General features: G+C 39.1%; 1 protein-coding gene across 1 annotated transcript; it reads left to right on the top strand.

The window, feature by feature from the left end:
- The first annotated feature begins 1,545 nt into the window (after positions 1 to 1,545).
- LOC146560719 (carbonyl reductase [NADPH] 1-like) lies at positions 1,546 to 9,880 on the top strand. Its single transcript, XM_085296120.1, has 7 exons — positions 1,546 to 1,660; positions 4,098 to 4,212; positions 4,816 to 4,985; positions 6,473 to 6,580; positions 6,950 to 7,158; positions 7,265 to 7,318; positions 7,418 to 9,880. Exons 2-7 carry the CDS (start codon positions 4,100 to 4,102, stop codon positions 7,589 to 7,591), a joined length of 828 nt encoding a protein of 275 aa, XP_085152246.1. The 5' UTR covers positions 1,546 to 1,660; positions 4,098 to 4,099; the 3' UTR covers positions 7,592 to 9,880.
- Positions 9,881 to 15,621: the final 5,741 nt, after the last annotated feature.

Genomic DNA, 15,621 nt, shown 5'->3' on the forward strand with positions numbered 1-15,621 from the left:
GCAGAAACGCTTGCTGGTTTGCAAACTGCACAATGTGATCGGATCAATAGAACAAACTCTGGCTGCTTGTTTAGACGCGCAGAGAACTTTTTGATTTGCGTGACTTGACGGTTGACTCGAGTACAGCTGCAGAAATCAGGATCAAGATTAACTCAGCTCTGTCAAGTTCACATGAGAGTAACTGGGTGTGTCTGTTTCTTTAGTTTGTATAATTCAATGGTTGATGTTTAATCAGCAGGTTCTTACTCACATATTTAACTAAAAGAATATATATCACAGAATGGCAGCTCCAGAGGCCACAGAGATAAAGCAAACACTGTTTTGCCTTCATCTTTATAAATGCATCAGATTAACAGAAAGATACGTTAGTTTAAACTTCCACACCCCTCCACATAACCTGTACAACTTGCTTTTGTGCTGCGTGGGACTCACTTGAAAGAATGTTTAAAAGTGAAATGATTAGAGAAATGGGTGAGGCAGCAGCGACAGGCCTAAGCATTGTGCAGCATATCAGCGATGTATGTTTTTAAGGACAATGCAGTCATTAATACGGGCTAGCTTAAAGCAGTGGAATGAAAATTTGATGATGTGCTGTGCCCTGACTCTTTGCACGTTCAACTCGTGTGACCTTTTGATATGTGCAGCTGACGATGGGAACTAGACACCACTTTCATTTTCATTTCCTGCTAAGGTGCAGACGCATGCACGCAGGTGAGGTGGAGCAAATAATTCTTTGAAGTTATTTTCACTTAATAGAGCTTCCACTGTGTGACCTGATACCCTATAAACTTTATTTTAGATTCACACAAACACGTGCGCGCACACACACACACACACACACACACACACACACACACACACACACACACACACACACACACACCCTTTGACAGCATGTCTGAACAGTTGGTGACTTATCAGATTGTAGCACCACAAAACAAAAATCTGCATGACAGAGAAACAGCAGGTTTCACTGCATGTATAACGTCCTGCAATGACAAAGTTTAGATTTATTCCCATGTTTTTCTATCAGTGGTTCCCTTAAAACTCTGCCCCTGGTTGGTTGAAGATCACAAAACACAAACTGCTGAATCTTAAGAGAACATCCTTTTGTTAATATCTACATGAAACAGCTTTCATTCTGATTCCCATTTAGTAAAGCAGGAACCATTCAAAACATTTAATAAACTCGCTAAATTACTGTTAATTAAAAATAAAAAGAGCTGCCTCAAAGCCACATTGCTACCCCATCTAAAGCGTCTTGTTTAAAGGACAAACAATGTCAATTAGTTGAGTTTACACTGCTAACACGTGTCAGTGAAAGCAGAAATAACTGAATAACTGGAATCAGTAAAAGAACTGGTTTTGTTTACTTAACTGTCCATGCAAAACATTTCAGAGATGGAGGAGGAAATAGATTTTTTCAAATTTAATTCCAAATCAAAGGTCTTCATAAGGAATTACTCAAACAATGATTTCTTGAATATTTTTTTTTAAAACTGATTAAACTTGATCTTGCATTAAAAATGTACCTGGCTCTGTTACCTGGGTCTTCCGTGTAGGCGCGGTATTACTGCGCAGTGCTCCCTCCTCCTTTGTCCCTCTGCGAGCGCTTCACTCCTGTGGTAATCTTCAGTCAGGACGACAGCTTCAGCCGCAGGTAAGAAACGTCTGCAGCCTGATTAATATAACTGCGTTTTTTTTCCGTGTGGGCGAAGAACCAGTCCCCATTTAAAAGTTTGTCGTTTTGATAATTAGGCAACAAACTTTTCCTGTTTTAATATCACACCACGTTAGTTCATCACGTTACAAAAGTCGTTATTTTGCAGAACTTGCCCGGTTAAAATCCGTTGTTATAGCAGGACAGAGTGGCTCTAATGTCAGACCGTCGGGTGGTGTTAGAATGAAAAAGGTGAGGTGGCCTGAGCAATTAATTAAAATACACGAGAGGTCTTTTAGGTTTTAATGGCAATTTGCTTCCACTTTGTTGAAACATAATCATTGTGCGTTCGTGTCTATGTGTGTGTGGTCCATCTAGAAGCCCCCTAATGTTGTACCAAGTGTCTTTACACAGTGACAAAATGCAGAAGAAAACCTTTATTTTTTGTAACAACGTCAAAACCCTAGAATGGGTTAGATCAGTCATGGATGCATGACTGTGTGTGTCTGCGTGTGTGATAGATCATCTGGTGTTATGCATTTCAGTCTGGGATGCTCTGTCTCTCCGGATTTGAGAAAGTACTAATAACAGGATGAATAATGTAAATGTTTTTAGTAACATAAAAAGAAAAAAGGAAACTATGTCCCAAAACAGGAAAAAGTCAGAACAACATGGAAAAACCCTAAAAAGAAATGCAAATGTTTTATCTACTTTTGCAGGCGTAGACATAGGCTGGACTTTATTATCGAATTATCTATTTATTATCTCCTAAACATTAGATCCTAGCAAATATATATGTATGTGTGTGTGTATGTATGTATGTATGTATGTATGTATGTGTGTGTGTGTGTGTGCGCCGCTGGATGGATTCTTTGGCCGTGTTTTGATGTGTGTGATCCCATAACGCTATTTGCACATTAATTATTGTTTCAACACTCGCCTGGGAGCGGCACTGTGAACCAGTGATACAGATAGTGGGAGAGAAGTGTTACTACCAGGAGGAGACTGTCAGGCAGACAGAGAGAAAGCACAGCAAAAAATTCTGGCACACCTTCACCTACTTCCAAGATGCATGGAGAGGATGAAAGAATTCACAATGCAGGAACTCCAGCGACACTTAAGGGAAGATGAACAACTTTAATAATTGACCAACTTCATGACCCTGATGAAAGCCACAAGCCGAAACGCGTTGGTCAATTATTAAAGTTGTTCATCTTCCCTTAAGTGTTGCTGGAGTTCCTGCATTGAGGAAGACAGAGAGAGACAGAAACAGGAAGGTGTGTCTATGAGGACAGGTACATTAAACAAAGTACGAAGAATATGGATCTTATATGAAATATGACAAATCTCTGGCTGGTTAATTTTCCTCTGAATATCACATACTTCAAAGGTTTTATCGAAGCTGTATTGATTTGTATTATTCATTTCCCATCCAGAACTGTTCAGTGTACACACATGTACATGTCCTCTGTGTTATGTTTTAGTATTGAAGAAATAAAGAACTTGACACACCAAACACTTGTGTCCAGGCGTCTGTGTGACTGTGAGTGTCAGAAGTGGCCCAGATGTGTTTGGAGCTTTCAGACTACAAATTTGTCCATAGTTTGGCCTTCTACTAATGTTTGTATGAGTTAGCCAGCTTTATATAACTAGATCCTGCAGGTCATCTCTGAAAGCTAAAGTCAAAGACTTTAAGTACTGACAGCCTGAGTGTGGTTGCTTAAAAACCTGTTAGAATGATATTTATGCAGGATTATTGGAATTTATTTAGCCAGAAGTTTGTGTCACACCTGTAGGTCGTAACAGTTGTTACAGTGACTCTTTAAATCAGGGGTGTCAAACTCAAATACACAGTGGGCCAAAATTCAAAACTGGGACAAAGTCGCGGGCTAACATTAATATTTATTGAAATATATTTATTCCTCCAGATATAAGAATGAATCTTTTCTTATGGACTCAAACACATTTTGCTGAAAAACTGAATATGGAACAAGCAAAGCTTAATACTAAACAACATATATATTAGCTGTATAATACCAGTAGGCCAGCTCTAATAGTAATTTGGCATGGCTTCGCAGGCCAAATGTAATTAGGCTGCGGGCCAAATTTGGCACGCGGGCCAGAGTTTGACACCTATGCTTTAAATGATTGCTTTAGTTTGAAACTGTTGCTGTTGGGCTGGATCTACAGCTGTAAACCACACTTATATGTATTATTAAACTGGAATAAAAATGTGTTTCTATAAGCAGCTTAGCAAATCCTTTAAGAGTACTTTTATTGCATTAGCCCTACCTAGTGTTAGCGGAGGTGACTCAGCAGTTATTTGGAAGGAGTGGACGTCCCTGGCCTTTCATAGAGTTTATTTGTCAGCTATTGATGAGTTTAATACTTTGTGTGTTTAAGATGTTACTTCACATGTTGCTCTCTTTGTGAACAGACATGTCAACCAGGGTTGCTGTGGTAACAGGTAGTAACAAGGGCATCGGCCTGGCCATCGTCCGAGCTCTCTGCAAGCAGTTTGAAGGAGACGTTTACCTCACTGCTAGAGATGTGTAAGCACCACAGCTGGTAACACCTGAACCACACTCATGTTTGCACCTGATTTTACTGCAAAATCATCTGTTTTACTTTATTGCTGTAAGGATATTTTTGGTTTATTTCCATGTATTTGATGTTTGCCTCTAACCTTTTCAAACACTTAAAAATCCTAAAAAAAGGCAATGAAAAAACCTCTACCCCTTGAAAACATAAAGTTACATCATTATTAATTTAAATCTGCAGAAAACAACTAATTAAAAACAAATATTTATCTCTAAATTACAAAACAATTGTAGGTATTAAGATGAAAAGATTAAAAGTGCTGAATCACAGTGACTCCTTCTGTTTAACAGTTTTGAATTCAGTGCAGATTGGCGACATCTGCTGGTCACATGTTGGTATTTGTTTTTGATATATATGAGTTTAGATTTTTTACGCTAGTTTGTAAAGTAATTGCATCTAGGAGCAGATTTGATTACATATTGCAGTTATTTTAAGACAGCAAGAAGAGCAAAGAGCACACACAGATGCTGTTGTCCACACTAGGAAGCTGAGTGAGAAACAATAAACCAGCATGGTTTTCCGAGGCAGACAGTAACGCTTTGTGTGTGTTGCAGCGGGCGTGGTGAGGACGCAGTGAAGGTTCTGTCCTCTGAGGGGCTGAAGGCCATGTTTCACCAGCTAGACATCAATGACTTGGACAGCATTAAAACTGCTGCTGCTTACTTTAAAGGGAAGTACGGCGGAGTGGACATTCTCATCAATAATGCTGGGATAGCATTCAAAGGTAGAATTAGATATATACATTGATTTTAACTGTATTGTGCACTACAGCCTCATACACAGGAAGTTCAATTACAACGTCTAGTACTACTGACACCACCACTATTTCTTTTTATCCCATGTGAAACATAAAGCTGCAACTTGCTGCGACCGATCTAGAATAAGAAAGTAGGTTGTGTGATGATTTTTTTTTTTCCTCCCAGTTTCTATAACAGAAGGTTGTTTATGTGAGGAGGTTGTTGGCCTCTTGCACAACCATTTGTCTAGCTCCTTGCCTTTGACTAACCTGGTATGCTATGTAGAGCTGAGGCCCTGGGGTCTTCAAGCATGCAACCCTGCCCACTATCGAAAGCCAGGATGTTAATACTGCTGTGGCTTCTGTTTAGACACACTGGAAAAATACTGCTAAGATTGATGCTGCTGGAGCATCAATCTTTATCTAGAATTTAAAACAGTTTACACTTCAGCAGTCAAGATTAACCAAAGTTGTCCTTTTGTCCATTTTGGAAAGGATCCTAATCAAAGTGGGCACAGGAGGCAGGACGGTCGGTGGCTGTAAAGTCAAATGGACACACACAGATTTTGTACTAGAGACCTGAAAAGCTAAAACTAATTTATTATTCAATTGATTCTTTGTCAATATTTGAAAAATATTAAAGTATCCATAAACAAGAACCATTTGTCCTCCTGTGCTACATTTCCTTTCCCCCACTTTTAGGCCTTTTCATTGCATAAATGATCAGAAAGCCGTTTGGCTGTGCTTGTAGCTCATCACACTCACCGTATATGGAGCAAAGAGTGACGTTTTAAGTTAGCAGCTAAAGTTAGCAGGCTGTGACTGTAGCCTGTATGGGTCTAAAGGGCACCAACACCACAAACATATTCAAGGGGCCCACTTCAGGGAGTCCAGTTAGCTGAGGTGAAGCCAAGCTGAAGCTAGCAGATCTGTCACTTAAAGTAGCTACGCCACATATTCCCCCAGCTGGGCTGAAGGGAAAATAGGTTGAGCATTTTAATGTGGGAGTCTGTGGGGACTGACTTGCTTTTAGAAGAAACCACCAGCGGCCATCAGAGGAGATGCAGGGTTTTACACCTCCGCATTAGCTTCAGGTTTTAGCCCTCAGGGCTGCACTTTCATTGTCACATGCACTTCCATCATCCATGTCTTTAAAAGTTCAGGGTTGCTGTGTATGTGTGACTACAGCTATACAATAATATAAGAAATGCTATGGTGCATATGTAAGTGAATGAATGTGTTGTAGTCTTCCTGAAAACCATCAGATATTCGCCCCTAACATCCACTGTGATGAAGAAGAGTCAGATAACGTAAACATTCTGAAAATTGTCCTGTAGCTCTGAACAAAAAGAGGATTTTTAATCAAATACAATTTATTTGATTAAAAATCCTCTTTTTAATTAAATAAAAAGATCTATAAATTATTAAGGCTGTGATGAATAAGGAGGTGACAACATGTGAACTTTTTTTTTCAGTGGCAGACAAAACTCCATTTGATGTCCAGGCCGAGGTGACCCTCAACACAAACTTCTTTGCCACCAGAGACATGTTGACTCACTTCCTGCCGATCGTTAAAGCTGGAGGTACGAACACGAGGCTGGATCCAATCTGCCGGTCGTGCCCGTCGCTGCTGCTTGAATAAACAGCTTTGGTCAGCGTTTGATTAGAGGAGCAAGTTTGGCTTTGATTCAGACTATATTAATGACTGTGGATGTTCTAAAATGTTCTCTGTTGGCTCATCTTGAACATTTTATCTATAATTGGAAAGCGATATCTTTTTTTTGCCCTCAGGATGTGTGATCACAATTTGCGGAAAACAAAGCACGACAATAAGTAAACATACAGACACACTACAGCCAACTCGCATGTAATCTTTCCTGGAAGATGATGAGTTTGCTTGATGTGCTGTGAGAGATGCACATGAAGAGTTTGTTACCCTGTGTGTGTTTCAGGTCGTGTGGTGAATGTTTCCAGCTTTGTCAGTGCACTTACGTTGAACAAGTGCAGCTCGGAGCTCCAGCAGCGTTTCCGCAGTGAGGACCTCACAGAGGACGAGCTGGTGGCACTGATGCAGCAATTTGTCAGCGAAGCCAAGAAAGGCAAACACAAAGAAGGCGGCTGGCCCGATTCAGCATATGGAACATCTAAAGTCGGGGTGACGGTACGGCTGATGTGAAAATGAAGTTCATATCAACATGTAAAGAACCTGCTCTAAATCTTAATTGGCGTACTTCTTTGATTATGATTATGAACGTGTGTGTTTTCAGGCCCTGTCCATGATTCTTGCTCGTCAAGTTTCCAAGCAGAGACCAAATGATGGGGTAACTAATATTTAAAATCTTTAACGTTGCCAACAACATTATCTCCTAGTTTCTGCTTTGTTTCCTTTTTATTTTCTGTGTCTTTTATTCTTTTAACAGATCTTGCTGAACGCCTGCTGTCCAGGATGGGTGCGCACCGACATGGCTGGTGATAAAGCCCCCAAGTCACCAGAGGAGGGTGCTGTCACTCCAGTGTACCTGGCCCTGCTGCCACCCGGAGCCACAGAGCCTCACGGAAAATTTGTGTCTGACAAGCAAGTTCAGCCGTGGTGATGAGTGTGTGATTGTCAGCGTTTCCACCCAAACGACATGTCGAAGATCCATATTTAGAATAGATGAACCTGAATAACCCAGACACATTAATACAGCAACCTGAAGATGCCCTTTTTTCAAAACGATGCATTTTTAACAGTTTGAGTCTGTCAGTGTGCATGTGTGTATCTGCTGGATTATAACATATACAGTAATTAAACTTGTGTATGTGTAAGGGCTAATGTTTTTGATACAACACTTTGCCTGTGGCAGTATGAATGTTTGATCATTTTTTTACATGGAGGAAAGTAAATGTGCTTTGTGTATGAAATATGAATCTCCCGAAGAACTAATAGACAGTTTTCTGCAGCACAGGGCTTGTGCATTAACTGGTTATGAGCAGAATAGAAACATTAAATTTATTACAATGATATAGAAGAAATGCACATAAAACCGAAGACTTGTCTTCAGTTAAAAATAATGACATTTATTGTTAGCTGAGGATGAAAAAGATTTTGTTATTCAGGTACATTTGTGCCATTATAAAGCATAAAAACTTAAGAAAACTTGATGGTGGAGAGGAAAGAAAGCCATTTTTTTCCTGCTCTTCCATCATCTCTTGAACCAGAAAGCCAACCATACAAGCAGCATGCAGATACAGATTATGATGTAAATATGTTGCTGTGAGGTCAGACTGGCAGCCCGTCCTGGATGTACCCCACCTCTCACACGACGACAGCTGGGATAGGCTCCAGCCTCCCGACAACCCTGAATTGAATAAGCAGAAGAAAATGAATGGGTATAATATTGGAGCTTATATAATGAACTTGGAACAGAGCGCTCTGGCTCTTGCTGCAGTGGCATTCTGGGATATGACAATCAGATAATCAGCGAAAAGTAAACACAAAGCAATTTCCACAACCTCATCTCCAGCTAAAGGAGTTATCAGCCTCTGATAAGGATAATGACTTTTATTTTTGGACACTGGAAATGGCAACTAAAAACAACAACTGCCAATAAAAGTAAATAATTCACAGCAAAATGTCATAAGATGGCAGCATGAGCTGATTATTATGGACCAAAATGCTGGAATAAACAGGTGTTATGCATTTAAAGGGAAACTCGAAGCAGGAAGTTACAGAGCTCGGGGTTCACATAGTTACGAGGACCAACAATCAGCAGGTGTAAACAGAGACAATATATGCACAGGTCAGCTGGAGAGAGCAGACAAAATGAGACAGGGGGAGTAAATTTAACATTAAACTAAAAACAAAAAACTTTTTTTCATCTTTTCCCAGGATCTGCAGCTATGGGAAATAAATTTCTCATAAATAATACATTTAAGTCATGGCCCTTTAATACTCTTTGTTTTCAGCTCTGCAAGTTATTTTCCCCATTTCTGATATTCCATTTGAAGGGTTCTTTCCAGTTCTTTATTATTAGCTTCAGTTCTGGTGTTTAAGCATTTGAAAGGCACTGGTCTGTTTCGTGCTTTAACTCACCAAACTGCTTGTTGCCTCCTGTAACTCAGCACTAAAATTCAAAACAGCTCAGACACTAAAAATTGTAGTTTGCCTTTGTGTCACCGTGCCACTATATTCATTTCTGCCAACATTTAGAAAACAGAACATTTTAAATGTAAAACCAGAGGCTTAAAATTTTAACAACATGGTTATTTGAACAGTTCTGTGCAAAAGGTGATTCCCAACATGGTATTAACTGAAAACTCAAAAAATCTCAGCACAGTGTGCGTCCTTGTCCAACATTGCAGGACTAAAGAAATGAACAATTTCTAAAAGTCCTTAAGAAATAAGAAAACATCCAGCAAAGACCTGGCACGGGACCAGAGAGATGCAGCTGCCCCATCAGTTGATCCATCCACTCTTTACTGAATAATCATCAGAAAACGATTCAGTGGGATGGCTGGCCGTTCTGGAAACAGAAAAGAAAGTCTGGAGATGCCAAATCACACAAGAACAGAACGTCAAACAAGGGAAAATGCATCTCATGTGGAGTAATAAATCCAACCGTGAAATTTGGGGTTTAAATAATCATCAATATGCGTCATCCAACAGTCTTTCCATCTCTTTTTGTACATTGTGTAGGGGCGTGGTCTGCAGTGCCGCTGCAGGGGAGGCGGACGCACCTGAGCGGCATGCGCAATCACGCCTCGCCGGTCGGCTTAAGGTCTGTGCTGGGTTCTGCTGCAGTTATTGTTGTTGATGTGTGTGTGTGGGGGAGTGTGGAAGCTGCAGCCTGTGTGTGAAAACGGCAACCGTAATAATAAAGAATGCTGGAAAGCATGAATGTGTGGACGTGTCCTGTCGTGGGTCTGTTACACGCATTTCAGTAAATCACTGCGCCCACAGGAAACTCTAAATTGGCTGTTTCAAGCGCCTTAGTCTAATGTTGGTGTTTAAAGACTTCTGGTAGGAAAAGGGTGGTGTGGTCTGAATTTGCTGCCAAAAGTCTGAGAGCAAAATAAAAGCGCAGCTTCATGGAGATGTCACGACACCTGCTGGTGATACTGCACATTTATTATTACCAACGCTTTATATTCAAAACGATGAGTATTAAGTGCGATGCTAAATGTGAACAAGAGCAAATCAGATAGGCTCCAAAGCAACAACACAGATATATGCACAGTAAAGGTCAAGTCAAATGTAGCCTTGTAATTCTAATTCATGAGTACATTTATGTTCGGAGACACAACAACATGCACACAAAGGCAACAATAAATGACTCCCTGAAGCAACATTCACAGTGTTGACATGTTTATTGGGGCTGATGTAGCTGCGCAGCTGGAAAAGCAAAGCACACAGAAAGCCGAGCCTGAGGTCTTCTTCTCCCTTCACGTTATATTCAGTCTGTGAAACAAGCTTCACAGTAATGCTGATGTTCTCTTTTAACATGTCCGACTGCATGTAAAACAACCGCCTCACCGCAGATATTATTAAATATAACGCCAGTTTTCAAAGGACTGCAAAGTGATGCCAAGTGTATCATTTTTAATGCATGACTTTTTAGTTTTTAAGACCTCTAAATCATCACTGTGCCCCCAAAATAAATAATAATAATACATTCTTAAGCAATAAATTACACAAATATTTAAATGTTGCAGAAATGACACATATTAAAATTCAATATGGCAATATCAATATCTTTTTTAACCAGAAACTACCCAAATGCACAAGTTATTTTATTTTAACTTATTTTATTGTTTTTTAATAGTTTTCATTGCTGGATACAGTAGGTGTTTCAAAATGCTGTTTGTCTTACATAAAAACATACATTACATTTCATGTTTCCATATATCCTCCATAAATGGCCAAAGTTTAAGATTTCTTTAGCCTGAAAACATTTCATGCTGTCTTAAAATAACAGATAGATGTAATATCTACTGTGTATGCAAACCGCCCGCCGCCCCACTAATTCCCTTAAGTAATGCAAAAAAGGACCTTGGTGTCCTTTACAGCTATGATCCTGCGCCCATTAATAATTTATATGCCAGCTCAAAATTTCCGGAGGAAAAACAAAAAGATCGCTCAGTACCAGCCCCGGTTCGTTGTCTGAGCTGTATTTTGTTACTACAACAGCTCTCTACAATAGGTGTTGAATATATACAATATTTACCTTTGGATTTTGGTATCTTTCACCACTCCTGGAATGAAATCTGACTGCTCAGAGTGTTTGTTTATACCAAATGCAAAGAACGTCAGAGAAGGAAATCTCATTCAGGTGGTTTCATATTGTTTGTGCGGAGATAAGAAGAGATTTCATACAAAATAATTCCTGTGGAAATCCAGATTTTTCTGCTTTATCGCATCCCTTTCTGCCTGGTTTAAGTCTCTGAGTCAATATCGCAGTAGACTGTGCAGTGTCGATGTAATCTCTGTGTGTATCTGTGTGTCTGTGTGTGTAAAAGTGTGGGAGTTGTAGTCCTGTCAGACAAGAGAAAAGCCCCGATTACTTTGTAGATAAAACCTAATCCAGGGAGCGAGAACGATAGAGAGATGGCCAAAGACAGGGGAGAGAAATAATCCTCTAATCCCTGCTGCCTGCCAATGGAAGCCCCATCACACGCTCACTTTGATAATCATAATGATCGTCATTGGTTGTAAGTGCTGCACAAGCGTTATAATTTCTTCATTGATCCTGCTGCCGGGAATTCCCTCAAAGCCGAAACACAATTTGTAGACTCGAGAGCTGAAGAGAAGGCAAGCGAGTTTCTTTTTGGTTTGTGAAGATGTTTCCTCTCATCCAAAAAGCTTCTTCAGTTCGAAAACAACCCAGAGAGAGTCCCAGGTTTTTAACCCCTGATTGTCATTGACCCAGTATTGATCACGTGAGTGTGAAACCAGTGTAAGATATCGCCATCATTGTGTGAACTATTGAGAGTGGGCGTTTAAACACCCGGGAAGGGATCTCAAGACTGCATTGTAGATGGCTGATAACTGGTGTCATAAACCTCAACCTCTGTTCAACGTCGGTCATTCGCAGTGGATTCCCAGCTGTTGAGGTGGCTCTCTTGTGTTGTGGGCTGATTGGTTTTTCCTGGGTAAACGCTCCAAGCACTCATCACTGCACTGCATAACATACATGTTGGTCTTTAGTTTGTGTTTGGGTGTTTTGTCCTTGGGATGAACGAGTTTTTGCCCGAGGTGCACAGGGACGTTAGGTTTCTCAGTCTGCCATGTAGGAGATTTTGTTTCCCCCGGCTGCTGTCTAAGGTTCTTTCCTGTACATCTTCACCAATTTAATGAAAGCCCAGTTAGGATAACCACATGTTTAAGGTGCTTTCTTAATTTCTGTCCCATTCTTGTCAGACAGAGGATTCTAGCTGCCCAACAGTCCTTGTTCTTCTTTGTTGTATTTTTCTTTTCATGATGTGTCAAATATTTTCAAATGATCACAGGTCTGGAGTACAGGCAGGCCAGTTCAGAGCCATGCTGTTATAATAGCTGCTGCCTGCAGTTTAGCATTGTCCTGCTGAAATATTCAAGGTCTTCCCTGAAAAAGATCCAAATGGGAGCATATTTTACTCTAAGACCCAACTATACCTTTCAGTGTTGCTGGCACTGGTGATGCCTTTCCAGATGTGCAAGCTGTCAGTGCCACTGGCATTAATGCACCTCTGTCCCATCAGAAATGCAGACTTTTTAACAGCAGGATGAAAACAAGCCTTTTTACATTTTTTAGTCTGGAGGACCCAGGCTCTTGTTTTCCCAAAAGTATTTCCACGATTGATTCGTTTTACTTCAGAACTATTTTCTACTTTGTCTCGGGCCATTTTCAGCCTTTTCCCTCGCACACGGAGAGTCCCTTAGAGTCTCTGAACCTTTTGATAATGTTAGGTACTATATACATGATAAGATATTCAAGTCTTTGCAATTTTACATGGAGAAACAAAATTCTGATATTGTTCCACAATGTGTAGACATAGTTTTTGCAGACAAATGAATGTGTGAGATGTTTTTTGAATTTCTAACCAATCACAGTACTGATCTGTTGCCAGTTAACCAAATTAATTGTAAAATGTTCCTCCGGATGTTTCTTTTTAGTACTGGTTACTTTTCCAGGCTTTCGTTGCCTCTGTTCAAACGTTTTTGAGGCATGTTGATGACTTCAAATTCAGAATGAGCTAATACTTTTCATGAAATAGTAAAATGTCTCAGTTTAAACATTTTACATGTTTTTTGTGAATTAAACAAAACAGCTTTATGGGAGTCGCTAATCATTTGATTATATTTTTGTTTACATTTTACACAGTGCTCCAACTTTTTTGAAACTGGGGTTGTAAATGCAAAAAAAGAGAAATGTGCACAGAAATGTGAATGAGGCACAGCTGAATATAATCAGGTTGATGACGGGGAAGAAATAAAAATCCAAGTAGGAACAAGAAACTTTCAAACTAGAACAGAGAAATGAAAACTCCTGAAGACTCAGGAGTGATTATAAAAAGGTCATAATATTGCAAAACTAAAATGAGTCACAATAATAATAATAAAATCAACACAGGCACCCAAAGTAAAAACACAAGAATCCAGAACTCAAAACTGAAGAATCAAAGAAAGCAGAAACACAAACTGAAATATATTTCTTACTAAAAAAAAAAGACCAATCCCAGGGGATCATGACGACCGTATTTAAAAACAAGCAAACACATCCCCCAAACAACAACAACAATAACAACCATATTTAGCATTATTTTGTTTTTTACTTGACAGATTGGGGTAAATTGATTCAGATTGTATTACACTCCCTCTGTCACAGCTTTGATTTGAACTCCCATGTTTCATGTCTCTGTGCAGCAGTGCTCTCCAGGAGAGAATGAGGAAGAAACTCACTTAAACTTAAACTTAAAAAGTCTTAAAAAACTTAAAAAATGTCACCATGGAGACCAACATAACAGCAGCCCGACGTTCTCCTTTGAGCAACACATTACAGTGGGGTTCAAAGGTTTGACACCAAATCAAAAATCTGTCATGAACCTAGAAATAATCCATAAAATATGCACAATGAACAGAAACTATTTTAAGTTAAGTTTCTGCACCTCGATCAGGGATCAGATTTAAGCCAGTTTGGTTCTTTTGTGTGAGACATTTTCTTTGATCCTTCAACTGAAGCAGCATTCAGATGACAGCCAGGCTGACGTGATCACCTCATCAGGGTTGTACTTGTACAAATAAATACGGCTGTGCCTCAATTTTCCAGCAGACCATTACTAAGTACCACTGCGGATAAGCAAGTAGTAAAAGCATCAGAAGACAGACTCTGAAGTAGGGAAACTTAGATCCAAATCATCATTAGAGTGAAGATGGATAAGGAGTGTTGACTCTCACATTTAATTTATAGTCTAGAGCACATTTAAACATCAGAAGATGACCAAAAGCATTTTAGAGAAACAAATCTCCCCAAAACACGAAAAGCTGGTGTTTTGTTGAATATATATAAATATTTAGATTATTTGATTATTAAAATGTGTCTAGAATTCACAAATTTATGATGATTCATCTTATAAAGCATGACACACTGCTCTTATAAGCTGCCAGTATAGTATTTATATTGGTATTGGCATCAGTAATATTAGCCCTGTATTTACTTGATATTGAATCGATACCAACATTTGCAGCATTGCACAGAATGAATAGAAAATCTAAATAAACAAGATAAAAATAGCTGTAAACAAAACACAGCCAGGCAGAGTGAAGGAGACCACCATCAACAGCTGGAACCTTAACCAGTTATATGATTAATTTATGAAATAGTTAATCTATTAAATATAAATCAATTAAGAAAACATGAAATAAATTAATTAAATAATGTGAAATGACCTTATCTTGATGATAGCTAACTAGACTAATCTAACCTGGAGCTCCCAGCATGTCATCATGGTTTTTAATTCTGTCTTCATTTATAAGTTAGTGCACTAGCATGTAGAAAACAATTCTACAAATGCAGCAGTGAAAACAGGTTTAGAGCACTGGACACTATTTTACTCCATGTCCCAGTTGTGTAGAAAAGATGCACTGAAACAGATAAAAAGGACAGAAATATGAGAGTAAGATGTATATGTGAATGGATGTCTGTCTCTCTGCAGGTATAAATAATATATAAAATAATAAATACATCAGATTTATGAAATATTAAATAATAATCTGACATTCTGTCAGTGTAAATTACATATCTGTCGTGCTTCCTCCTGACAAAGTAAATTTAGCCATGTCACATGATGCCTAAGTCTCCTGAGCTGCACAAAAAATACATTGCTCTACATTTACTGTACTTTACGATGGTTTAACATTATTAAACAGCTGACATGTCAATTCAAACAAACACTAATTGTTTAATTTAATTATTATTTGTACACTGCAGGGACCTGCGCATAGGGACTACACATGACATACAGCTTTTAACCATATATCTGGTACAGTATATTTATATTATTTATAAGATTTTACCTGCAAAATGAAATTAAACAAAATTAAATGAATAATGCACAATTTTCTGTCCCTCATGTGCCATCAAATGTCAAAAGTCATCCTTGAATC

Source organism: Mchenga conophoros, linkage group LG13 (genome assembly GCF_057382185.1).
Source record: "Mchenga conophoros isolate Kocher_MC1m ecotype Shallow Benthic linkage group LG13, M_conophoros_male_GT1.1, whole genome shotgun sequence".
Taxonomy (NCBI): domain Eukaryota; kingdom Metazoa; phylum Chordata; class Actinopteri; order Cichliformes; family Cichlidae; genus Mchenga; species Mchenga conophoros.